The 25,886-nt window shown below is 39.0% G+C and overlaps 1 protein-coding gene across 2 annotated transcripts in view; it reads left to right on the top strand.

The window, feature by feature from the left end:
* Positions 1-25,886, top strand: part of rftn1 (raftlin, lipid raft linker 1) — a 189,697-nt gene that overhangs the window by 135,348 nt on the left and 28,463 nt on the right. For both annotated transcript variants that reach the window (XM_031903189.1, NM_001113084.1), the window contains exon 7: positions 9,565-9,680. In XM_031903189.1, the coding sequence (XP_031759049.1) occupies positions 9,565-9,680 (116 nt within the window). The remainder of the gene's footprint in view (positions 1-9,564; positions 9,681-25,886) is intronic.

The raw sequence follows: 25,886 nt of genomic DNA, 5'->3' as shown, positions 1-25,886 counted from the left end.
TAAAGAAAACCAAAGTAGAATAGAAAATTAGATGAAGCAGAAAAGAGGGAAGATATAAAATGGGGCAGACAAAGGGAGAGTAGAGAAAAGAGCAGCAAGGAACAGATAATAAAATGTAGAGGTATACAAGGAACAGATAGTAAGAGGGGAGAAAGGGACGGGATGCAGATCCTTTTGTTTATTGCTCATGTTGCACTGTTACACTACTGTTCAGAGGAGTAAGAAAAGGGGAATAATGGGCAGAGAAAGGAATATACATATTAAGTGAAAGATACTGGCAGAAGAAAACAGTGGGAAAACAAGTGTGTGAGTAGGATGTTGTCAGTTTTATTTACATCAGCAGTATAGATGGTTGTGGGCCTGTACCCCAGTTCTGTACCAGCGAGTATCCTGTTTTATGTTGTGGTGTATTATACATGGAATTAGCTACTTTGTTTTCAGAGGGAATAATACATTACATTTGCATGGCAAATTTCCTACCAAATGTTTGGGGGGCATTAGAAATTAAATTGGCAATGCATCATAACCTTAATGTTCCACTGCCCCTAACTTTGTTTGAAGTCCTTGAAATACCAGAATAACTTGCCTATCACTGTGTATAGTGAGTATTTTGTCCAATACATTTGACTAAATAACATAAAGATGCTATATCTAATTGCTTGCACTATAACATAATAACATCATATATATAATAATAACATGCTACCTAGGGTTTAATCTATGACCCCAAAGCTGGTGTTCATCTACAACTGCCAACATCTTTAAAAGCTAGGCTTTATGCATAGCTATAGGTGTGTCTAGAAAATAGGCAGTGGTTTGTCAGAGGCGGGAACAAAAAGTGGGAGTGGCTTAAAATTGTTGCGGTGGAGCACAGTGTGCCGTCATTTTATATAGTGTCCCCGGACTTTGCTCTGAAACCTTACCCTTGACCCATTCCAGCACTGATTTTCTGAGCACAGTGGGGTAAGGGGGGCCTTGGGGAGGGCCTCACACCGCCACTGTTTGTATCAGGGGTGCACCAACCATTTGTACAGAATCACTAACATCCTGTGGTGTCTCCTGTTCTTCAGTCTTGGGGACTGCTAAACACATTTCTTAAATAGCTGATTTGCATTTTCTATATTTTTTAAACATAATCACCTTTGCCAAGTTAGTGGTTTTGGGAAACTTCAGTTACAAACAGATGCGCACAACACTTCATTAGGCTTTTTCAGGGAATGACAGAACATTTTCCCCACAGTATTTACAGAGAAATTATTGCTGTTTCCAAAAGAAATAAATTGATGATAAGTGATTGAGATCTGTCAAGTTCATGATTAGGTATAACATTAAATCCATCAATTAACCTTTAAATATGGATTAACAGGCTGGTTCTATCATTGGGGAGACCCACAAACTGTCAAATTGCACTGTTTGTTACAAAACAAACAATTTTTTATATTGAGAAACCCTAATCCCCCCACACACTGCCCACACTATTCTACAATGCATTGCTGGCATGCAAACACCTGCAGACTTAATTGTGAGCCTGCTCATAGTTCACATAGTCCCCTCTAACATTTCCAATCCCAAATAAAAAGTAGCAAAACTTGACATACAGATTGGGCGTCAGTATGGACTCCTGCAGAGAGACCCTCTGACTTGTGACAAAGAGATATGGTGTGTCTTGAGCTAAGAATTAAACAAACCATGGTCATATGACTCTTATGGGGGGTGCATAGTTACTCACAGTATATTACATCATGATGATGCAAGGATGTTTACAAATACATTCAGATTCTCAATAAATGGCAGCGCAGAAACCAGCACATCCAGCATCACAATTTAATAATCAGCCCTGTAGCTTCTTTCACAAGCAAACCTCATTTTCTTCTTGATAATTTGCAACAACTGAGCATGAATCCAAGAATCCAAGATGGGCAGCTCATGAGACAACTTTGAAGGTGTGGATCATTACTATAATAGAGATGTTGAACCTTTAGGCTGCAATAAATTCAGTATACTGTATAAAATACAGAATTTCTTTTGCATGGGCAAATACCTATTTTCAGGGCCAGAACTAAGGGTAAGAAAAAGAGGCACATGCATTGGGCACAATGTTGGTTTGCTAGGCACGCAACTTATCTGTCGCCTATCAATAGTTTGGCCCTGTTGGTGGTTAATTTACCAGAAAATGTTTCTGATTGCCACTCACCAGCCCCCGCACCATCACTGCCTGCCCCCCAAGAACCATCACTCATACATACATGGTTGGGTGGCAAGATGGCCAGCCGGAATGTCTAGGGCACCCAGCCAGGTTGTTCAGGCAATGCCTATTTTCATTTACACAAATGATGATAAACTTTTTTTTACATTGAGTTCCTTCCTCATCCTACAATGTGCTAGATTAATACATTTAAACAAATGTTATTTTTAACTGTGGAGAATACGAAGTAAGAGAAAGCAAGGAAATGAAAAGGGGGAAAATCTCCTTAGGGCTAGTGTATTTGGTGTCTCCAGTCTATTAGCCACAAGTTAGGAAGGCTACTGTCCCATCAACCACTAGATTCTTAACGCAGCCCTTTCTTATCTGTGTGTTCAGAACTTTGTATAAGATATATTATGCTGAAACGTTCTTTCTTTTTTTTTTAGTGGGAAATTCTGAGTTTCTAATGTGATATCTAAAATACTGTATCCCTGGTAGTTATATGACTGTTCCTGTAGGAGCTCTGTAGTAAACAATCATCAGTGCTGCATAAAGCAGAAGTGAAACTGACATAATTGAATCACAACCACCATCCTGTGGCTTTCTCCTACTTGTAAAGATATTCTTTAGCAGCGATGATGTCTTTTGTAGGGCCACCATGGCATATATATTTGGCAAAGCTGTTCCATTAATGCCATATGATATACCATGGGAGCCTTTTCTGCGGTATTGTTAGCAGTACAATAACAATGTTATGACTAATATCAGGAAATTTTTGAGTGAATAATCACTAAAATGTTCCGAGCCTGTATATTTCAAGATTTAATCTGAAACAGGAAATTAGATGTGATGAACCTGTAAAACAAATGTCTGACACCACTATCTCTAGAGATTCTTTATGTGGAGACATTCTCTCTCTATAAAGCAATAAAACCCTTGAATTAATAGTTATAGACTTACATTTAAATAGAGTCTACCCTTTCCTGTGGATTACAAGGCAGGAAAGGGTAGACTGGAATAAAGCCAGGAATAAATACATTCTTACAAAAAAAGTTATTTCAGAAAACAAAAAATTAAAAGTAATTTTCTGGATGAACTATATAATGCCAGTCACAAGTATTACTCTAACATCAGGGCAAGTACCCTGTGGTGCATATTTGATATTGAAGCCATGAAGAGACTCTGTGATTATATGAAGGCCACAGGCATATACAGGTCAAATGCTTTTTGTGTTTTGTGGAATCGGGATACAGTTTCTTTTTTATTTTTCATACATTTTTATTTTTGACCTTTGTTTATAATGCGTATTTGGCACATTTGACATTAAATAGAGGCCCCATCTGTAACCTACAGAACCATTTTATATATGTATAGAAATTTGCCAGGGTATACCAACAAAATATGTGCTTTATTGACCAAATGCATTTTATTAGTGTTTCTTAGATTTTTTATTAGCGGTGGCCAAATGAAATTCCAGCTGGCCCTCATCCATTACACAGCCTGGTAAATGGCAGGCACTCAGGCAAAACGGCTGTCCTATTAAATATTGATATATCTTTCCATTTCTTATTGCACCTGCACTTTTCAAGAGCACTTTGAGGAGAGGAACACTAAACTAATCTCCCAGCATCCACATCAGTCCTAATATATATGCAGATAAAACCGAGGGGCCATTTATTAAAATTCACATTTTAGCCACAATTCAAGAGAATTTTGTCAAAAATACCGGAATTCTAATAATTTCAAATTTGTGTTTTTTGAACTTAAATTTGTGAGTTTTACCAATTGGAAAAAATCCTTCCAAGCTTCTGTTGAAATCAAAGGGATATTTATTTTCCACATACAAGCTATTTAAAAATTCAATTTTTTTTAATTTTTAAAGCACAAGTAAAGGGAAATTCACTGGTGTGGCATTGTGTTAGACACCCCCCAGTGAACATCATTGCTTAAGTTAATCGCCCAGGGTGGTATTCCTGTTACACACTTCAGAAAATGCCCCAGCAATACTCTGGGGGGGTCCTTTAAAAATTGTCACAATGTGATTTTTCTGGGTGTTGTTTTTCACAAAAGGAACCCAAAGTTTTTTTCTGTTGTAAATTTTCTATATATATATATATATATATTTAACTTTTGGTTCTGTTAACCTTTGTTCTAATGCTCTGATTGGTAGCTGGTTCTGACTCACTTAGTTGGTTTCACACATGTGAGCAGAGGGAAAAAAATCCCATAGCTATTTATACCCCAGCAAAACACAGCTAAAATAAAGTCACTGTTTTGTTGTACAGTTTAGCAAATATCTTTTTATAGAAAAGACATTTACATCTTATTGCAGGTGATTATATAGACGTTTTTTAGCTTTCAAAAGCAGACAGACCAATCACAATACTGTATTCCTGTTCTCTATTCTTGAAATAAATGTAAACAAGTAGCAATTATAGTTGTACAGTTTACATTCTGCTGTAACCTATTTATGGGACTAGCTAGGTGCAGTTATAATTTGGATTTCATTTAAAAAAAAAAACATTTTTTTGTACAAGTGCAGTTAATAGGATAACAGTTCTAGAGTAGAGAGTTGAGGATTACTGAGGCATAGATGTGGATTGGTTTGGCAGTGTTCCTCTGTTACAGGACTCCTGTATTTCCATCTGAAGAGCCGAGGTGTTTAGGTTTTCCACTGGTAAATAGGCCAAAGATTCAGCTTCTGCTTCAGTAAAGTTGACTTTGGCTGATAATTGAAAATCACAGCAAACCAGGGATGGTTTAGTATTGCAAGAGAGTTCTTGTTCTTCAGTTGCTTAGCATTTTCTTCTAGAGGCATAAAGGAAACTATTGCTTAGTAGACAGTAAAATGTGAATTCATTTTATCTACAGTCATTGTAAGACTCAAGATGCACGACACTATAGTGGCATTTAGCCAAAAGAACATAATTAAATATTGATGGGCACCAGTGAAAACAGCTGTTTGTGAGCAGTAGGGGAGCATCTTTTCTATAATGAAAAATTTAGTGGCAACAGACCATTTTTAAAAAGTGAGTTAGAAGCGAAGCCCTTTTTTAAGATAATCTAATGTAAGGGGCACTGTAGCATTATAAATGGCAGTAGTGACTCAATTGTTGAATAAGAGAAGAGTGTATTGAAATCTCTTTCGACCATAAGCAGAAGAGTAACACTCGCTAGTAGGATAACTAAAAATGTATGCATCTTTAATGACTGGAAGCACCCTGCCCCCTTTAGCAGGATCCCAAGATGGGAGAAAGAGCATTCCATTTATTATGCATTTTATTGCGCTTTTAAGAACTTTGTATTGGCTGAATATAGTGGGGACTAGAGATGCTCTTGTATGTGTTAGGAGATTAAATTGGAGGTGTTGAGAGATACTAAATTGGGATGGGCCTCAGGTGCAGTGTAATTCTGATTAGAAGTAAAAGCTCAACCTCCCTTCTCAGCCCACCCATTTTGCCTTCCATTCAGCAGTCTCAAGTCACACCCTATAGTCCCTGAGTTCTTTTCACGATCCTTCATATCTTCATATTCTCTTTGCTCTCATTGCTGGCCACAGCCCATTGCTGGAAATCTGCCAGAATGAAAGGTAAGAGGATGATTGGGGTGCAACCTATATCAGTTCTTACATAGCAGCAAGCCCCCACCCTGACCCAGGCTAGTCAATGGATGCAACAGACTTTAATGGTGCATTAAGCCCAAGAAAGTACAACTAGAAACGTAATTATTTTTTCAGTTATAGTGAAGAGTACTCCTCTTCATCATGTTGTAAATATGCCTGTTGAGATATACTTCAGTGAATCATCGTTGTGGATTCTAGGAACTAATTCCAAAAATAATTCCCTTGTTACTATGCATGTCTATTAGGCATGGTATGTATTGTTAGTGTAAATGGTACGCTGTATTCCTATAACTTGTATTATCTAATTAAATTGCTTTGGATTTTAATTGTTTTATTGTTAGAGGTCATTTGGTTTTGGTCCTGTGTATATCTGCTTTAGGACCATAACATATATGGCTCTGTTTTCCAGAATAAAGAAAATTATTTCCAGGAACGGAATACACATGTTGTAAACAGAGCAACTTATGTTTCATATATCATTAACTTGGCCCAGGTCCAACTTAGTTTATAAACACAGACTAATTGCACCATACACATACCATGCTTGCTTTTGTATTCACTGATGTAAAAATTAATTGTATTATTTGTTGTGACAAAATTCATTCCTTTTCCAGAACTGACCTGTACCAAATAACCTTTAATTAATATAAAAACTACAGAAGTTGACGGTACTTTATATTCGAAAACATAAAGTCATATAAAGCACAGCTTAGTAGAGCGCAGCTCTGGAGAAGTTCTTTTCAAGTAAAGGGAGGTGATAAGGGTGTTGGGGGCGATGGGTAGTATTTCTATATGAGAAGCCTGCTATAGACCAGTGTTGGCACAACTGATAAGCAAATATGGAACTTGCTTTTGGAAATCATGCACAAGGTGTACCATTGTCTATATAGCGATAACAACAGCATGGCATGTACATTATATTACATGCCACCTTCAGATTGATTTAGCGGCTTATCCGCCCCTGTATGGGGCCCTCCAACCGGCCTAACCAACTGATATCTGCCCAAAAATCATTTAGATGTCAATTGGGCAAGTTTAATTTTCCTGTTGGATCAAGAATCTCATTGGCTCAACAATGTGCCCGTTGCTGTGACAGCTCATATTCCTATCATATATTCATATCAGGTATAATTGAGTCTAAAGCCACTGGACTTTGAGTTTTCTTGAAAACATTTTACCACCCATCTGAGTGGCTTTTTCAGTTCCGTTAGTACCCTTAAAGGTTGTGTAGTCACAGACATCCAATCACAGTGGTTCTATTGAACTTATTTAGTTATGGTATGTGTTGGCTGAAACTAACAGAGGATGACAGTGTGATCCAATCACAAGAGTACCATGATTCTCATTGAGGCATAGTGAAGAGTACTTATAATCTCCAGTCTGTGTTGAAGGAGGTTATTTGTGCCAAATTGGAAAAATCAGCCCTGAACACAGAAGGGGGCCTGTGACACAGCTTGTCATCAGCATACAATTCCACTTTGACATGTTTAACTCCACCAGTTTCACAGCAACTCACACTTCCAGTCATGTACAATGACTGGACAATGATAATCATGGTACCATTGTGATTGGATCACACTTTCATCTGTGAAATTCAGCCAATACCGAACTGAATAAGTTGAATGGAACCAATGGGGTTGGGTGACTGTGACTATACTACCCTTAACGCTTTAAATGCCTCAGAATTTCCTACCATTCAAATTAACTAAAGAAGTCACTTGGATGTCCAGTTACTTTTAGACTTTATTCTACTAGATAAAGTATATCATGACCTGGATGAAAATCTTCATAGGCATTTTCCTGTTGTTGTAATATTACATATCTTAGGTGGGCATATCAGGGGAAAGATACAATGTTGTTGCCTACCTTGCTAATAATTTAGTGGAGTACAAACATAGAAAGAGGTAAATATATATACTATTTTGCAAATGTATACTTTGTTTAGAATTTATTCTTTATAACTTGATTGTGCCCATTTTTTGAGTTTTATAAAAATACATATAAAGGGCTTATCATCTATTTGCAAGGAACAAAATAAATAGAAAACAGTTGATTTTTTCATATAATGTTGTGCAATTTAATGAGCAATTTTATTTATTGCCATGTATTACATTTCATATTTCTGTTGTCACCATTAGTTAAATTATGCTTTGCAATTACAGCCACTTCCTCTCTAAATGATAGTTTCAACTCTCTCAGGAGAATATGCAATTTCTGCAAACTAAAATGACTTATTAGATATACATCCTCCCTAAGTCTGGTTTATAGAATTGTATATGGGAACAAAAAGGTTTCATAACCAAACCCCCAGAAGCGTTGCTGGCAGCAATCTTAAAGTTACCAGGTAAAAGAGACACTTCTGGTTAAACTTAGTCAAAATTCTGATTTTTAAACTGGAATTTCAGCTCTGCTAGTTTAGAGAAAACCTATTCTGTTTTTGTCAGTATGCTTGAAAGTACCCATACTACTGGCAAGATCATGCTGAGGTATCCCCAGTGCACTGCCAAGGTTGAGAAGGGAACTGAAGGCTTGAGCTTGAGCAACAGTATACCACCAGCAATGAAATAATGGATGGAGGGCCTTGCCGCTGTGTATAAATTATAGGTACAGTACTATTTGCTTAAATTGGATAATAGAATGGGCTGACATTGCTTTCAATAGCAGTTATATGTACATATACCTACAGTACAAATCAACTTCAGGAATAATATGAAGAATTTCTGGAGGCCAGATTGATTGTCATAAAATCTGGGGCACATTGTATATTGAAATGCTGGGTGACTAAAATGTGTCTTTCATGCAGTGCTGGCGCCAATCTGGGTCATGAAGTTCTGGGGCTCCTGTGTTATAAATTGCTGCAGAACAGGTTATGCCACAAAGTTACTTGTGGTAGACTATGTCATGATGCGCTGGGTGCAGCACTGTGTAATGAAATGCTGGGGGCTATAATCTGTATGTCATAAAATGCTAGTACCATTCTGGGCAATGAAATGCCAGGGCATTTGTGTTATAAATTGTCATTGGACAGGATGTGCCATGAAATTGCTATTGTCATGAACTGTTAGATGCAACACTGGGGCCAGAATGTGCTGTGAAATGCTGGGGGCCATACGGTGTCATGGAATGCTGGAGGCATATCGTCAATTCAACTTTCCATGTTGGGATTTTAATGAAAAAATTTCTGTGATGGTGGGCTTGTTGGTGGACAGGGCCTTGTTTCACAGTTGTCAGGGATTCTTTATTTCTTACTTCAAGCAGCACATACTATATCACTGCATCAACTTTTTTAGCAATTTCAAGCTCTCTATACTTATATTTTCCACAAAGGGCGCCTAATCAGTGGACTAATACGGTTATGCAATAAAATGCATTAAGATTGCCCTGGAGCAGTAACCCATAGCAATCAGTTGACAGGTATAATTTACTGGTTGCCTGTTTAGAAGAAAAAATCTTATTGGTTGCTATGGGTTACTGCTACTGGGCAAACTTAGTGTCTTTATTACATATGAGGGTTAGGTTAGAAAGATAGGACATTATTGGTATAGCCAAATTAAGGATCACAGATTAAAAACTTTAAATTGATAATAACAAATATGTCATTTTAAATTTGGTATATATTGCTGATATTTTTTATGATTTTCACTATTGTTTTGAAAGTACATCTGCATTTATCTTATACTGATTGCTTAAATAGTTGTTAATTATAACTGTTGCATGACCTTAGTCTATCACTGAAAGAGGATATGTTCTTTCACAGAATTCTCATCTGAATATACAGACGGAGTGTTCATATTTGAAGACTATCCTGAGCAAGATCCAAAAATCATAAAACGCTATGATGCTATAGTTGTAGAGCAATGGACCATATTACAAGTAAGTGGCTATTACTGTGCTTAAGCAATGTTACTATTTTGAATTTATTCCAGATCAAGGGCTCAATTTCAAATAGTGTTATAAAATGAGCCATGAAACCTGGATAGACTCATTTACAAAAATGGAGCAAAATGCAAAAAAAGTAAGCAATACAATATGCTACAGTATAATACAAGTAGTTGTTTTGTGTACACTAGGGGGCACATTTACTAACCCACGAACGGGCCGAATGCGTCCAATTGCGTTTTTTTCGTAATGATCGGTAATTTTGCGATTTTTTTCGGCGTAAAAACGCGAGTTTTTAGGCGTCTTTGCGATTTTTGCGTAAAAACTCGAGTTTTTCGGCGTCTTTACGATTTTTGCGTAAAAACGCAAGTTTTTCGTAGCCATTACGAAAGTTGCGCAAAGTTGCGATTTTTTCGTAGCGTTAAAACTTGCGCGAAACGTCGCGCCTTTTAAGTTTTAACGCTACGAAAAAGGCGCGACTTTGCGCGCAAGTGTTAACGCTACGAAAAAATCGCGACTTTGCGCAACTTTCGTAATGGCTACGAAAAACTCGCGTTTTTACGCAAAAATCGTAAAGACGCCGAAAAACTCGCGTTTTTACGCAAAAATCGTAAAGACGCCGAAAAATCGCAAAAAATACGAAAAAGTCGCAAAATGTTCGTTTCCAATCGGAATTTTTCCAATTCGGATTCGAAATCGTGTCTTATAATATATATAATAATATATATTGTATAAAATACATACAATATGATGATGTTTGTACACAATTTATTTTGTGTGCTAGCCTCAAAATGTGTGTGCACTTGAGCGCACTGTTTATTGGGGACTTTGCCTAAGTGCCAGGTAGAGTTTCACTGAGCAAATCTGCGTAAATCACGACACTTCTGTCTTCTTTAGTATTTAGGATTTGCATTACCTTCTACCACAAACCTGTAATCAGGGTTGTATCTTGGCGCATGCACAGTACAGTTTCTGCTTCACTGACCAACCCTCCCCCCCCCCACACACACACACACACACAGCTCCGTCACTGGATTTAATTGCAAGCTCTGGCTGCGGACAAGGAAACTTATTTTCTATTAAGTTCTATTTTTTTCATTGTGCATTTAATATTTGTAATATATAGGCACCCATATATAGACTGATCCCTAAAGCTGCTGCACTAGGCAAGGGCCAACGGGTGCCTATATATATATATATAAAGAGCCCTGCATAAGCACAGTGGGAAGAACCCATATCAGATCATTTAAAAAAATGAATATATTAATAAAATGCTTCCCCCCCCCCCCCACGTGCATGTGGTGGAGGGGGCGGATTGGCTGCCTGGGTGGTGGCTTTTCCAGCCTGGCCCGGCACTGTGACAAACAAGATTTAAATGTTGGTAGTTATGAAGATGCTGTTTATAATATTTTATAACTTTCAAGTGGCCACATACTGGCTCAGTCTCATTTTCTGCAGAGGTTATGATCATTGGTTATTTTTTTATCACTACCAAGTCTTAATTACTCCCACAGCGACCATTACTGTGACTTTGCCTTCGAATCTCATACTGTATATTAAGCAAACGCATAGGCATTGCTATTATGTCAGCATCTAGTCATCAGCCCGGTGGTTTGTCTCATTATTTAATGACAGTGGTTTGTAAAATGTTAGGTGTTTCACTGCTTGGTTTAAGCACCTTTTTTTTTTTTTTTACAATTTTTATAAAGATTCTAACCTCTTTTAAACTGAATTTTTTTTACTGTGCTGGAGTCCAACAATAATGTCATAGCTTGAGCCTCAGCTTTCTTTCACCTGTGGTTCCAATCAGTTGTTCTCATAAAATAATGGTTTATTTATTTCCCCAGTTTTTATAAGGATTTTTTTGTTTTTGACAGGTTCAAGAATTTATAAAATGTAACTATTCGTTATTATTGTTCAAAGGAGAAGGAAAGTCATTCTGCCAATAGATTTGCCACATTAGCGCCACCTAGAAAACTATATTTATCCTGCAGAAACCATTACCATACCTGTAAAGAGCCCTAGAAGCTTTCTCTGTTTGTTTAAGATTGCAGCTGCCATTTTAGCTTTGTCTTCCTAGCTTCCTGCTTGCAGCTCTAGTCCTTTTAGCTCAGATTACACATTACTAATGTTGGGGGGAGGGAGTTCTTAGCATTCTTGTGGGAGGGGGGAGCAGGAGAGGGGACAGAGGAGAGAACGCAGACTCTGGCCCCAGGCATGAAGGATTTTTCTGAGAGAGGAAGTCAGATACCAAAGGTGTTTACAAAAAAGGAGACAAGAAATCATGTGTTTCATTTGATAGAGGACTCTGTGAGTGCCTATGGCTGTATTTACATAGACCTTTCTGATAAAGCTTACTTAGTTTCTATCTTTCCTTCTCCTTAAAAGTCCCCTTGTACTTCTATAATTCCATATGCAAGCCAAGAGGGTGTACTGTAATGTAACTTGGGGTGTGGCACCTTAAAAGTGACAATTAAGTGTGTACAGACTTATGCTGTTGCAGGTGCTGGTTGTTGGATTTTTTTTCTTTAATATTATTTTTATTGAAACAGTTTAAGATACAAGCAAACCGAACTGACAGTGTATCAGGTACAAATAGGGCAGAAGCAAGCTGGATACACCAATTGGACACTCTTTCCCCAGGGGGATTGAATAAATAATTCTTTTTATTTGCTTTATATCATGCAAATTTGGTTTGTTATCAATATTTTTATAACCTTCATTTTACTTTACATTAAAGGAGATAGAACCCCATTGCATTTATATGCATAGGGGGATTGCAAACCTATAGCTGGGCATTTTTTGCATGTACTGGAAGTGTAGCCTTTACTTTGGTGCAGTCATTGTTAAATTTTTTTTTTTTTTTTTATTTTTTTTCATGTGTTGCATGTATGTAGCATCTTGGGCCTGGAGGAACGCTGTTTCGTTTCACTGTGTACTGTACTGTATATGGTTGGAATGACAATAAAAACCTACTTGACTTGACTTGAATAAACCTCTAATTTTGTAGGCAATTATGAATAATATACGGTGCTGGTTTCACTTAGGTCTAAAAATTAATCCTATCTGTAAAAATGGCCCCTTTATTGGAGCTCCCTATAGATCCTCTCAGGTCCCTCTATCAAATGAGGGATGGGCATGTCCTAACCAGAGTCATAGTAGTAGAAGAGTAGCCCTGCAGTTATACAAGCAAAGACAGGCTTCAGTTCCTTCAGTAGCTGCTGATTGGATTGGCAACAGGAAGTAGAACAGATGGGCAGGACTAGTGTCCTATTTTATTTATTTTTCTGAATTAAAATTTTCTGACACTGGTATTCTGTTTGTCTTTGTTTGTAAGGTTTTGTGTTCTGGTTATTAAGTTAGACATTTGTTCACTCCAGCCTCTAAAACATTTTTGGCTAACTAACTATACCAAAACCATTTTTTATTTTTCACAGCCTATCTACTTACCCACTTTTATTTTTTCAATGAACGGTTCTTTTAAAGATAAGGCACAGGGAGCTGTGGCTCGGCTTCTCTCCGCCTGTGGATTAAAAACAGATAGAAGAACGAAGCTGCTCCTTGTGCCTTTAGCTTTAAAGGGCATCTATCACCATGACATTGCTTCCCCAACCCAAAGTGGGGATAATAGAGTTTGTGCTCCATTTGGGGGTAACAATAGTTTTTTTTTTTAAAAAAAAAACAACCCCGCTAGCAATGGGCCATCCGCACTGGGAGGGAGCTCTTGGTGTGGGCGGCCATGTTATTGCGCATAATGAATGAGACTCCCTGCCCACACATTATGCTTATGCGTGTGACAGTGGATGCAACTCCTACATCACACGTTATGGCACTCGCTTGTTATGTGCATGTCAGAACATGGCGCTGTAGTGGGCTATTTTGTTCTGGGGTATTAACACAAATCACCACAAATTTATTGATCTGACCTAATTTAACAAATCAGTCTTTAAATGTCTGCAAGTGGGGTAATTCCACGGTGCAGGATAGCTTTACAGCATTAAACAATTGAGGTTCAGTGCTGTGTAGAAAACATAAGCAGGGCCTTTGGAAACATCTGACCATCTGGCTTGGTCATTGCATTTCAACAACTTATTGGCTTTCGACTACTTAGTCCTACTTTATAAATAACACCAGTTCCCATTGCATTTCTATGCATAGGGGGATTGCAAACCTATAGCTGGGCATTTTTTGCATGTACTGGAAGTATAGCCTTTACTTTGGTGCAGTCATTGGTACATTTTTTGTGAAGAGCTTTCTGTACCCAAAACAGGACATCTTTACAGTGACTTTATTTCAGTCATCACTTGAACTGTCTCTGTGGATGTGGGGATTTTTCACTGTGGTTGCCGATTGGTGAGCTTTGCTTTATTTACAAGTGGTTACAGTGGTGTGCCTGACGCAAGAGATTTGGGGCTTAAGTGCCCAGGTGCGTTTGAGGTCTCTGGTATGATTTATTACCTATTTATATATATTTTTTAGACCCTGTTCACCCTACATTTTTTTACATTAGTTCTGGCAGGGAGGCAGCTCTGCCGTCTTTTGTTTGATTTGTGACTTTTTTTTAATTTTCAGCCTGACTGAACTGATCCTCTGAAATGTTATAAGTGTCACTCTGATGTTAATGACTGCAACTTGTAATGTCGATGTGAGGGGCGAGTTGCCTCATGGCTGGTAAAAATGATGCTTTGTGCCAATGTATGAATAGGGAAAAAGATACAATTATAGGAATGACTGTATTTTTTTCTAGAAAGGTGGGGGCCCTAAGTGAGGGTAGTATTACTTTATAGATTGCTTTTAAACATTTTCACTAACAGAATTTTGGTGCAATGATGGTAGTTAACTAAAAGGAGAGTATAACAAGTTTTGGTTAATTGACTTGACATTGGTGATTATTCACACCTCAGCAGGTGAAATGTCTCTCGTGAAAGAACAAACAAGCAGGTGAATTACCCATGTAAAGATAAAGCAGTCCAATCCTCCATGTTATTATCTTACACACACAATTTCTGTATGGTGTAAATTCTCTATAGAGAATCGTATCCACTAGAAATGTAAGGGGAAAATACACTCACACAGTTGCATACCATGTTTTTTTCTTCTTTATTTTGAATGTTTTTTCAAATTTTCATATACGTACTTCAGCAAATGGCAAAGGAAGAAAGGAAAGACATAACCAGGAGGTTAAATTCACACTTCAGTAAATATGCCCTCAGTTGTGTAGCCAGTGGTATTGACATGTATTTGAGGGTACATGGATATATTAAGGGTTGTATTTACAGTACCTTTAAACCATACTTATTCCATTCCTCGCCCCCTACTAGCTAACAAGGTGATACATAGGGTGATGAATATTTTTGGGCTATCTGTATAAAATAAACAAAAATGATTTCATTGCAAATTAAAATTAGGGGCAGCATGCCTCCTCCCCTGCTCAAGTTTCTGCGGCCCTAAACCTGATTCTGTGTGGCATTTCCACAAATCAGGGCCTGGATACATATTTTGTCGAATAGTGCGTTTTTCTTGCAAACAATAATTGAAGTTTACAGTTGGAGCTTTTGCCAGAGTCATATACATGGAAATTAATATTACAGAATAATACATGTTTTATTGCTTCTGCTGGAAACGCATTTATAGAGCTGATAAAACTGCGAGAGAGAAATGAAGATGAAAATGACAGCGGTTAGTTACTTCAGCTGCATTCATGCAAAGTTTCTGCTTACAAAGGCAGGAGACTGAGCAGTCTAATAGCATGCGGTATTGTAATGTAACAGACAGGATGTGATAGGTCTGCTCTATACCTAACCGTTTCCTTCAAGGCACAGCAACAATAATGGGGACATTGCATATGGCTTTGGACTTGCTAACTAACCATAAAAAATTTCAACCAACATTATTTCCACCTCACTGAGTGGATTCTGTTATCAGATCTGTTTTTTTAAAGAATCTTTTGTAAATTATTCTAACAGCGTGCAAGTTTCAATTGTTTAAAGCACGGAAAAGGGGACAGCAGCAACAAAATAAATAAGAGAGTGGAAAATATTTTTATTGAGAATATCAAATATTTTTTATGTTTTTCTTTAACGTTAAGACTTGTTTTCTTAACATGTAGAGATAATGAACCCTGTATAACCACCTGTATAACTATGCCCCTGCCTTGTACTTACTTAGGTTTACAGATAATGCTAATGTCACACAAACTGGGGGAAATGTTGATGCTGCCCCTTGTGTAATTGTGCACACAAGGCAAAGCACAAGTGTGCATTTTCTGGCTGAAATTTGCCCCTGTGTACAGGGGATGTAGGTTGCGTTCATATCTGTTACTCAGCGCCGGATTTTTGATGCAGGCGCCCCGAGGCCGCCCCGCCTCGCCTCCCCCTGTGTGCATGCGTGAATCGCCAACCCCGCCCCCCACACAGCGAGCGCATGCGCGAACCCTCCCTCTGCGTCAGCTGCGCATGCGCATACATTTCATCTCCCATACGGAGCAGTGGGGAGAAGTCCCCATTGCTCCGTATAGGAGCAAAATGTAAAAATTTTATTGCGGCGGGGCGGCATGCCGCCCCTAAACTTCTGCTGCCCTAGGCCCGGGCCTTTGTGGCCTCTCCACAAATCCGGGCCTGCTGTTACTGCACATATTGGGCAGCATAAGTTGCATTAGCATTGAGTGAAATTAGCCCAAGACTTTCATTATACAGATAAGCAAGAATTCTATATACAGTGAGCTTTCAGGATTATTTTAAACTTTGGAAACATTTCCAGAAAATCCAGTTCATAGGGCTCCACTCGTGCATTTAAAATTGGTGCTACTTCTGCAGTCCAACAGCTCGTATTATTATCTCCCAGGTGTTTTAGGTGATTTGGCAAAATCTTCCATAATTACTCTAAACAACCAGTTGGAAAGTGGAAATACCTGCATTCAAAAACATTCACAAACTAGAATTATTTCTTAATAAAAGCTCTTAAGCCAATTCTATTACTCTGTAAAGTAATTTTTCACATCCCAGTAGTATTGTGTTTTCTACCAAGATGCCTAACTTCCCCTTGTGGTAAACTTATAAACTGTTAGTGGCTCAGTGGTTAGGACTTCTACCTTGCAGCACTGGGGGTTTGAGTTCTGTTCTGACTTGGTCACTGTGTGGGTTTCCTCCCATGCTCCAGAAACATACAGGCAGGTTAAATTGCTCCTAATGAAATACAGCCTGTTAGTATTCTGTGTGTAGCTCTGAAATGGTGCTGTCATTTCCCATGGTCCAGCTTAAACCATTATTTCTTTATTCTTTTTTCTAGTACAGGTATCAGACCCCTTATCTGGAAACCCATTATCCAGAAAGTTCCGAATTACGGAAAGGCCATCTCCCATAGACTCCATTGTAATCAAATTATTGACATTTTTAAAAACGGTTTCCTTTTTCTCTGTATTAATAAAACTGTACCTTGTACTTGATCCCAACTAATATATAGTTAACCCTTATTGGAGGCAAAACAATCCTACTGGGTTTAATTACTGTTTACATAATTTTTTTAGTAAGACTTAAGGTAGGCGATCCGAATTATGGAAAGACCCCTTATCCGGAAAACCCCAGTTCCTGAGCATTCTGGATAATGGGTCCCATACCTGTAATAATTACCCAGGACTTTGTTTAAGATGCTACCACCCTTTTAAAATGTTCTACCACTACTTTTAAAACATTTTGCCACTGTGGTAGAACTTTTTAAAAAGGTAGACTTTCCCCCAGGGCAATGACATACATATCACATTTTCCACAATGTCCCGCAGTCAATCCAGATCAAGTTGACAGCAGTTGATCAGATTTTCTCCACTGCCTTATATATATGAAAAATGATCCATCAGTAATAAGCCTTGGGCTGCAAGTTCCCATAGATCATTATGGGAAGCAGATGGGGGCAGTCAATATGCACAGTGTGCTTTATGCCTAAAAATAATTTAAAATAGGCCTAAAATGAATACTGGATACACAAGGGTATAAGGGTTGCTCACGGAATCAAAGAGATGACTGTTGATATTGTTGATAACTAGACAAGTACAGTGGTAGATTTTAAGCACTTGCTTTTCTGAGCTCCTGGCATTGCATGTTTGGGCCTTCACTACTACATCTAACTAATAAGGTCTCCGCATACTTCTGTTAGCCAGTGTATCAGCTCCTTGTTGATACTGCAGTTCAATGTTTAGATGTTCAGACTAAGAAATATGGCTGTGTGCATTTTGAAATTGCACCCTGTAGCTTTAGTGAATAATTTACTCAGAGCACAAATATGGAGTAGGTTACAAAACAGATGGTATAACAGTTTGTTGAGTGCATAGGGGTATCTCATATGGCAATGCCTGCCCTGGAACAGATAGTAGTTATTGGGATGCCTTTGTTACCACTCATCTGGCCTAGGGCCTACATATAGAAGATCCAGGCAACAATTCCTGGCATGCCCCCTAAGGTTGTGACTGGCATTTGGGATGCATGCCTGTGTAAAATGTTGTTCTGCAAGAGAAGCAAATAGAACTTGTGTGTCTAATTTATTTATAGAAAGCATCAGGAAATATTCTGTCCAAAAATACAGGATAGTTAGGGAATGGTATATTCTAGTGGTTTTTAGAGATTCAAGAAAGTAGCACAGCACCTTTTACAGTACAGGTATTGGACCCGTTATCCAGAATGCTCGGGACCAAGGGTATTCCTGATAAGGGGTCTTTCCGTAATTTGGTTCTCCATAACTTAAGTCTGCTAAAAAATCAATAAAACATTAATTAAACCCAATAGGTTTGTTTTACATCCAATAAGGATTAATTATATCTTAGTTGGGATCAATTACAAGGTACTGTTTTATTACTACAGAGAAAAAGGAAATCAGTTTTAAAATTCTAAATTGTTAAAATGGAGTCGTAATTTGAAGCTTTCTGGATAACGGCTTCCCAGATAAATGAACCCATACCTGTACCACATAGATTCCAGGCATGCCGGCTAGTACAAGCAGGTGTTCCTTAATGGAATAAATTCTCTAATTTCTTTTGTACCTTATTAGGGCGCTCCTGTCCTGACCGAGAACACTTCCAAAATTAACACCCATAATAAATCCTTTATATTTTTAAATGCGCGCACTAGTCAAGTGTTTTTGTCCATGAGTAGTACATTTTTATTTATAAAACTATCTGAGCAATAACAATACTTAATAAGATGTGGCTAAAACTACACATGTAATGTTCTCTTGAGATATTCAGTGATGTACAAATGTTATGTGGCAGAGTTAAAGCCCCCTTCTTTTAGAGAGCATGATGTATTCCAGATGGTATACTATACCTTTAAAGAAATTTAAGGATTTTGTTGATAATAAGGTAAGTGTGGAAAATATGTAATTCCCTCTGATAGTATTTTGCATCTTGTGCTCTACTTTTGCATATGTTTCCCTAATATTGCTTTGATTTTAAACCATCTGTCACTTTTTCAACTCTTCTTTACGAGATCTTCTAAAGTGAATTTTTCTTTTCATCTATTTCTGCGTCTCTGTGTATTAATGTGTTGACACAGAAATATAAAACATGACAGCCAGGAATAGCTGCTTGGCCTAATTTGACAATCTTTATAATCTCAGGAAAAAATACATTATAAACTATTCTATCTCTAGCAGTAATGAATCTGAAGACTAAACAGACATAAAGAAAATATTAAGGGGGAAATTGTATATTGTTATTGCCATTGCTGCGAGTAAGAGAGATTGCATTGACAAAATACTATTTATGGAAAGTAGGTACTCCTAAAAAGAGGTCACAATCTATCAGGGCAACTGCAGGTTTCTATGAATATGCAATAGCAGCACATATATTCAGTGGCGAAATATACAGGAAGCCGACCCCGCAGAAGTGGTGGTGGGGGGGAGGGGGGGCGCAGGATCTGCTTCCTTCAGAGTTGTAAAGTCTTCCCCCCATGCTCAAAAGTAGTAGAGTGGCTGGGGAGGGAAGGCTCAGGCAGGCATATATTTTGCAGTACTGAACAATAGAAGGGTGATATATATGCAGGGCTAAAGAATCTTTGTTTACAGTAAATAATGAAACTCTCCCTGAAACCTTGCTTTATCCCAGGAATTTGAAACCTCAAAAGTAAGAGAAGATCAGACTGACCAGTGAAGTAATAGGCCAACTGTTTCCTTGGACACTTTTAGACTGCCTTACTATTTAATCTTAGTAGTTTTGTCATTATTTAAAGACAAAAGTCTTTTAAAAAGTTGGTCATTTATAACTTCAAGTGCAAAGTGCAATTCTGCCATGTTTTACCCACAATGCAGCACTTTCTCCATCATTTTTGTATAAAATCTGCCACTTGGTATTAAAATGACAGTGTGTGGGCTGTGTTTGTAATCCCTTCCCTGCAGGTATATCAGTACTGCATATCATATCTACCAAGTGGGGCAGGCTCACTTGGATCTGAGTTCCTTAGACTGTGACTTGGTGATATCAGTGTTTCATGCAGTACTCCATTGCCCTCAGGCTTCAGCCATTGAGATGCTACAGTAAATTACCAGTCAAGCCTTAAACTGTAAAATAGCCACCTTTCAGAATGAGAGCCTGCATAGCTTGGCAGACAGAGTCTACAACACCTTTGACTAAATTAAGTGTTTGGAGAATTATTTAAACCACGAAACAAGTCATTTAAAGCAAAAAGTAAACAAATCAGGAGGCTACATGCTATTTCCATATCCCCTAGAGGGAAGCTCAGCCTGCCTTCATTTCCTGGGTCCTCTCTTCACTAACTGGCCATGGCAGGACTGAACAATCATATACAAAATGAGAAAACAATATAATTCAGTTGAGCCATTATAACCAATGTTGTGATTATTTCTAACATCCCCAAGTTCAAAAGTGAGAAGTATTGGCCACTCTGAGACTTCTATCTCTGCGTTTCTTGCAGAGTCAGGAGCTGAGCTAATAATATGGTGCTGTTCTAGTAATTTCCACCTTTTCTTCACTTGCTCTCAGGAGCCGCTTTTTTGTCCAAAGCTAAAAATAATGTCTGAAAAGAGCAATCAGCAATCTGTGGGGCACTTCTGCTCTCAATAGGTGGAATCACACAGTTAATTATATACCAGACACACAGTAAAGGTTGTGATTGTTTGGAACACTGTGGTCACAAGCACAAGGCACATTTGGCTATAATATATGGGTAGTGTGGGCTGTGGACTGACATTCGCCGACATCTCAAACAGTGTTCTCCACATTCTAAAAATGAATTCAGTTTTTTGTCTATTGCTGCCATTTTAAAGCTTTATACTGTTGATGGGCATGCCTCATAATGAGCTCAAGGAACAGCTCAGCACAACCTAGATGTCCTCCCTCATCAGAGCCAATGCATTTGCAAGGCTATTTTCATATGTGTCAAAATACTCTTCTGAATAGTGGTTACACTAAGCTTGGTTTCAGGCACTTTTTAATGGCATGTCTGCTTTAATTAACTTCATCAATACATTGATATTAATAATGTCCTGGACTCACATTTGATGGTACAACTGTCCAAACTTCTAGGCCTGATTTGTGGTGGATGTCTGTGCACAGCCCGCATCCCCCTATGCAAAAGAGTTGCATCCTGGCTTCCTGTTTGTCTGGGTTTGGCCCAGAACTTCACTGTGGCTCAGCTGCCATAAATGGTATATGAATCGGAGAGGTTTTCCACAGTACATTGTGTTCAGGGCATCAGCATAGTGTTTAATGTACAAAAGCATATTAAAATACAAGCATATGCTTTCTTCAGTCTTTTCTCCTGTCATTTTGTATGGTACCCTAATGAGGTATTACAATCTTAGCTTAATTTTAACAATATTAATGTAGTGGAACTCTTAGTTACATAGTTACATAGTTACATAGGGTTGAAAAAAGACCTGTGTCCATCAAGTTCAACCCATCCAAGTAAACCCAGCACACCTAACCCACACCTACCAATCTATACTCACATACATAAACTATAAATACAACCACTAGTACTAACTGTAGATATTAGTATCACAATAGCCTTGGATATTCTGATTGATCAAGAACTCATCCAGGCCCCTCTTAAAGGCATTAACAGAATCTGCCATTACCACATCACTAGGAAGGGCATTCCATAACCTCACTGCCCTCACCGTGAAAAACCACCTACGCTGCTTCAAATGGAAGCTCCGTTCCTCTAATCTAAAGGGGTGACCTCTGGTGCGTTGATTGTTTTTATGGGAAAAAAGAACATCCCCCAACTGCCTATAATCCCCTCTAATGTACTTGTACAGAGTAATCATGTCCCCTCGCAAGCGCCTCTTTTCCAGAGAAAACAACCCCAACCTCGACAGTCTAACCTCATAGTTTAAATCTTCCATCCCCTTAACCAGTTTAGTTGCACGTCTCTGCACTCTCTCCAGCTCATTAATATCCTTCTTAAGGACTGGAGCCCAAAACTGCACTGCATACTCAAGGTGAGGCCTTACCAGGGACCTATAAAGGGGCAAAATTATGTTCTCATCCCTTGAGTCAATGCCCTTTTTTATACAAGACAGCACTTTATTTGCTTTAGTAGCCACAGAATGACACTGCCTGGAATTAGACAACTTGTTATCAACAAAAACCCCTAGATCCTTCTCCATTAAGGAAACCCCCAACACACTACCATTCAGTAGATAGTTTGCGTTTATATTATTTCTACCAAAGTGCATAACTTTGCACTTATCAACATTGAACCTCATTTTCCAGTTTGCTGCCCAGTTATCTAATTTTGTCAAATCGCTCTGCAAAGCGGCAGCATCCTGCATGGAACTTATAGTTTTGCACAATTTAGTGTCATCAGCAAAAATAGAAACAATACTGTCTATGCCCACCTCCAGGTCATTAATAAACAAGTTAAACAGCAAAGGCCCAAGGACTGACCCCTGCGGTACTCCACTAACCACACTGGTCCAATTAGAAAATGTTCCATTTACAACCACTCTTTGTACTCTATCCTTCAGCCAGTTCTCTATCCAATTACAAATATTATGTTCTAGGCCAATATTCCTTAATTTGATCATTAACCTTCTGTGAGGTACTGTATCAAACGCTTTAGCAAAGTCCAAGTAGATGACATCAACTGCCATTCCAGCATCAAGGTTCCTACTCACCTCCTCATAAAAGGCAACTAAATTAGTCTGGCAAGATCTGTTACGCATAAAACCATGCTGGCACAAACTAATAGTATTGTGAACTGCAATGTATTCAAGTACCCTATCCCTTATTACCCCTTCCAAAAGTTTTCCTACTACTGATGTCAGACTAACAGGCCTATAGTTTTCAGGCTGAGAACGGGATCCCTTTTTAAATAACGGCACCACATTAGCAATCCGCCAGTCTCTTGGCACCATGCCAGACCTCAATGAATCCTGAAAAATTAAGTGAAGAGGTTTGGCAATCACAGCGCTCAGCTCATTTAATACCCTGGGATGAATCCCATCCGGCCCTGGACCTTTGTTTACCTTTACATGTTCAAGTCTCTTTTGAATTTCCTCCCGAGTGACCCATGCGTCAGTAGCTAAATTACTAGAACTGGGCATATTACAAGGGAAGCCTTCATTATCTGGCTCCTCAGATGTATAGACAGATGAAAAATAAGAGTTCAAAATTTCAGCTTTTTCCCCGTTTTCATCAACCAACGTACCCCCCCGTGATAATAAAGTTCCCACCCCTTCTTGCTTCATTTTTTTACTATTCACATAATTAAAAAATAATTTTGGATTCTTTTTACTCCTAGCAGCAATATCCCTTTCCATCTCTATTTTAGCTTGCCTGATAGCTTTTTTGCATGCTTTATTTGCTTCCTTGTACCTGATGAAAGTTTCTGCTGTCCCAGCTAACTTGAATGCCCTAAAAGCACGTTTTTTCTTACCAACCTCGACAATAACACTTTTATTCAGCCATAAAGGTTTTGCTTTGCGATGCCTCTCCTTGCTTACTAGGGGGATATACTGTTGCGTATACCTACAAAGCAATGTTTTAAAGATGTTCCATTTTCCTTCTGTGTCTAACCCCATGAAAAGCCTTTCCCAGTTGACACATTGCAGAGATGCCCTTATACTGGCAAAGTCTGCACGTCTAAAATTGAGTGTTTTAGTTACTCCCTTATAGCGCTGTCTCTGCAGCATTATCTCAAAGGAGACCATGTTGTGATCACTGTTCCCCAAATGCTCACCCACACAAATGTTAGAGATAAGTTCATTATTATTAGAAATCACCAGGTCCAAAATAGCGTCATTCCTAGTGGGTTCTTGAACTGCCTGAAATAAAAAGTTGTCATTTAGCATATTTACAAACCTACTAGCTTTTTCTGACTTAGCCACCCCATTACTCCAGTCAATGTCCGGATAATTAAAGTCCCCCATAACAACAACTTGACCCAGTTTTGAAGCCTCCTCCATTTGCAACAATAGCTGGGCCTCATCCCCTCATCTATACGGGGTGGTTTATAACATACACCAATGATCATTTTCTTTGTGACCTTCAGCCCTACTGAAATTTCTACCCAAAGAGATTCGACGTTTTCATTGGTAATGTCTTTATTACATGGCTTTAAGTCTGACTTTACGTAAAGACAAACCCCTCCACCCTTTTTAATCTCTCTGTCCCTCCTAAAAAGTGTATACCCATTTAAATTCACAGCCCAGTCGCATTTATCATCCCACCAGGTCTCAGTGATACCTATTAAATCATAATTTTCAATACATGCAATAGCTTGCAGCTCCCCTAATTTACCCGACAAGCTACGCGCATTAGCCAGCATGCAGCGGAGATTATTACTTCTCCCTCTGATGTTTACATTAGCTAAGGGAGAATTAGAGCTAAGGCAATTATGAGACTGCTTTCCTTGTAACGGAAGCTCCTTATCTGATAAACTATATGCCCCCCTCACTCCTCCCCCACAACCCTTTGCTAGTCCCCCTACCCCGTCTACACTAATTTTCCCATGGAATTCTAGCTCACCCACCCCCCCCTTGTCTAGTTTAAACACTCCTCCAACCTCTTAACCATTCTCTCCCCTAGCACAGCAGACCCCCTTCCATTGAGGTGCAATCCGTCAGGGCTGTATAGATTGTACCCCAAGGAAAAGTCAGCCCAGTGCTCTAGGAACCCAAACCCTTCCTTCCTACACCAAGACTTTAGCCACGCATTTAGCTCCCTAAGCTCCCGCTGTCTCCCTAAACTTGCACGCGGCACCGGCAAAATTTCCGAAAAAATGACATTGGAGGACCTTTGCCTAATCTTAGAGCCTAGATCCCTGAACTCACTCTTTAAAGTCCCCCACCTACCGTTCATTTTGTCGTTAGTACCGATATGTACCAAGACAGCCGGGTCTTGCCCAGCCCCTCCCAATAATGTGTCAACCCGATCAACCACATGCCGAACCCTGGCACCAGGAAGACAGCAAACTGTCCGGTTGAAGCGATCCGCTTGACAGATTACCCTGTCCACTTTCCTAATGATCGAATCCCCTATAACCACCATCTGTTTAGGCCTAGCTCTGCTCTCCTCCCCACCACTACTAGTGAAACTGGTCTCCCGGCTGTTAGAGAGATCAGCCTCACCTAGAACCGCCAATCCAGAGTTCACACTCCCATCTTCTTCACACAATCTGGCAAATCTGTTGGGATGCGCAAACCCTGGAGCAGCCTCCCTTTTCCTTTTCCCCACACTAGATTTTCTAACTGTCACCCAGCTTACTGCCCTATCATCCTTTTGCTGCTCCCCTCCCCCCCTACTATCTGACCCCACTAGTTCTTGTTCAGTTAACAAGAGACCCCTCTCAAGATTGTTGATTGAACGCAGTGTTGCGACGTGTTCCTCTAGGACTCTAACGCGAGCCTCTAAAGTGGCAATTCGCTCACATCCACAACAGAGGTATGCACTTTGGAACTGTTGTTCCACAACTGCATACATGTGGCAGGCTGTGCACTGTGTCAGACCTTCAATGTTGCTACCACTCATTCTCCCAGTTACAAGAACAGTTAAACAAAAATAGGTGTAAGGACTTGTAGTAAATACCTTGTTTTACCTTATTTTTAACTCCCTTAGTGTTTAACTCCTGAGTTTATAACTCCACTTACAGAGTCCCACTTCAAGAGCAATCACTTACAGAGCACCTACCACCAGAGCAAGCTCCACTGGAGTGCCTGTGGTTCTATTTATGCAGTCTGTAAAGGTGAACT

The sequence above is a fragment of the Xenopus tropicalis genome, chromosome 6 (assembly GCF_000004195.4).
Source record: "Xenopus tropicalis strain Nigerian chromosome 6, UCB_Xtro_10.0, whole genome shotgun sequence".
Lineage (NCBI taxonomy): Eukaryota > Metazoa > Chordata > Amphibia > Anura > Pipidae > Xenopus > Xenopus tropicalis.
Note: the sequence above shows the minus strand (reverse complement) of the source record. Positions and strands in the feature narration are given on the sequence as shown.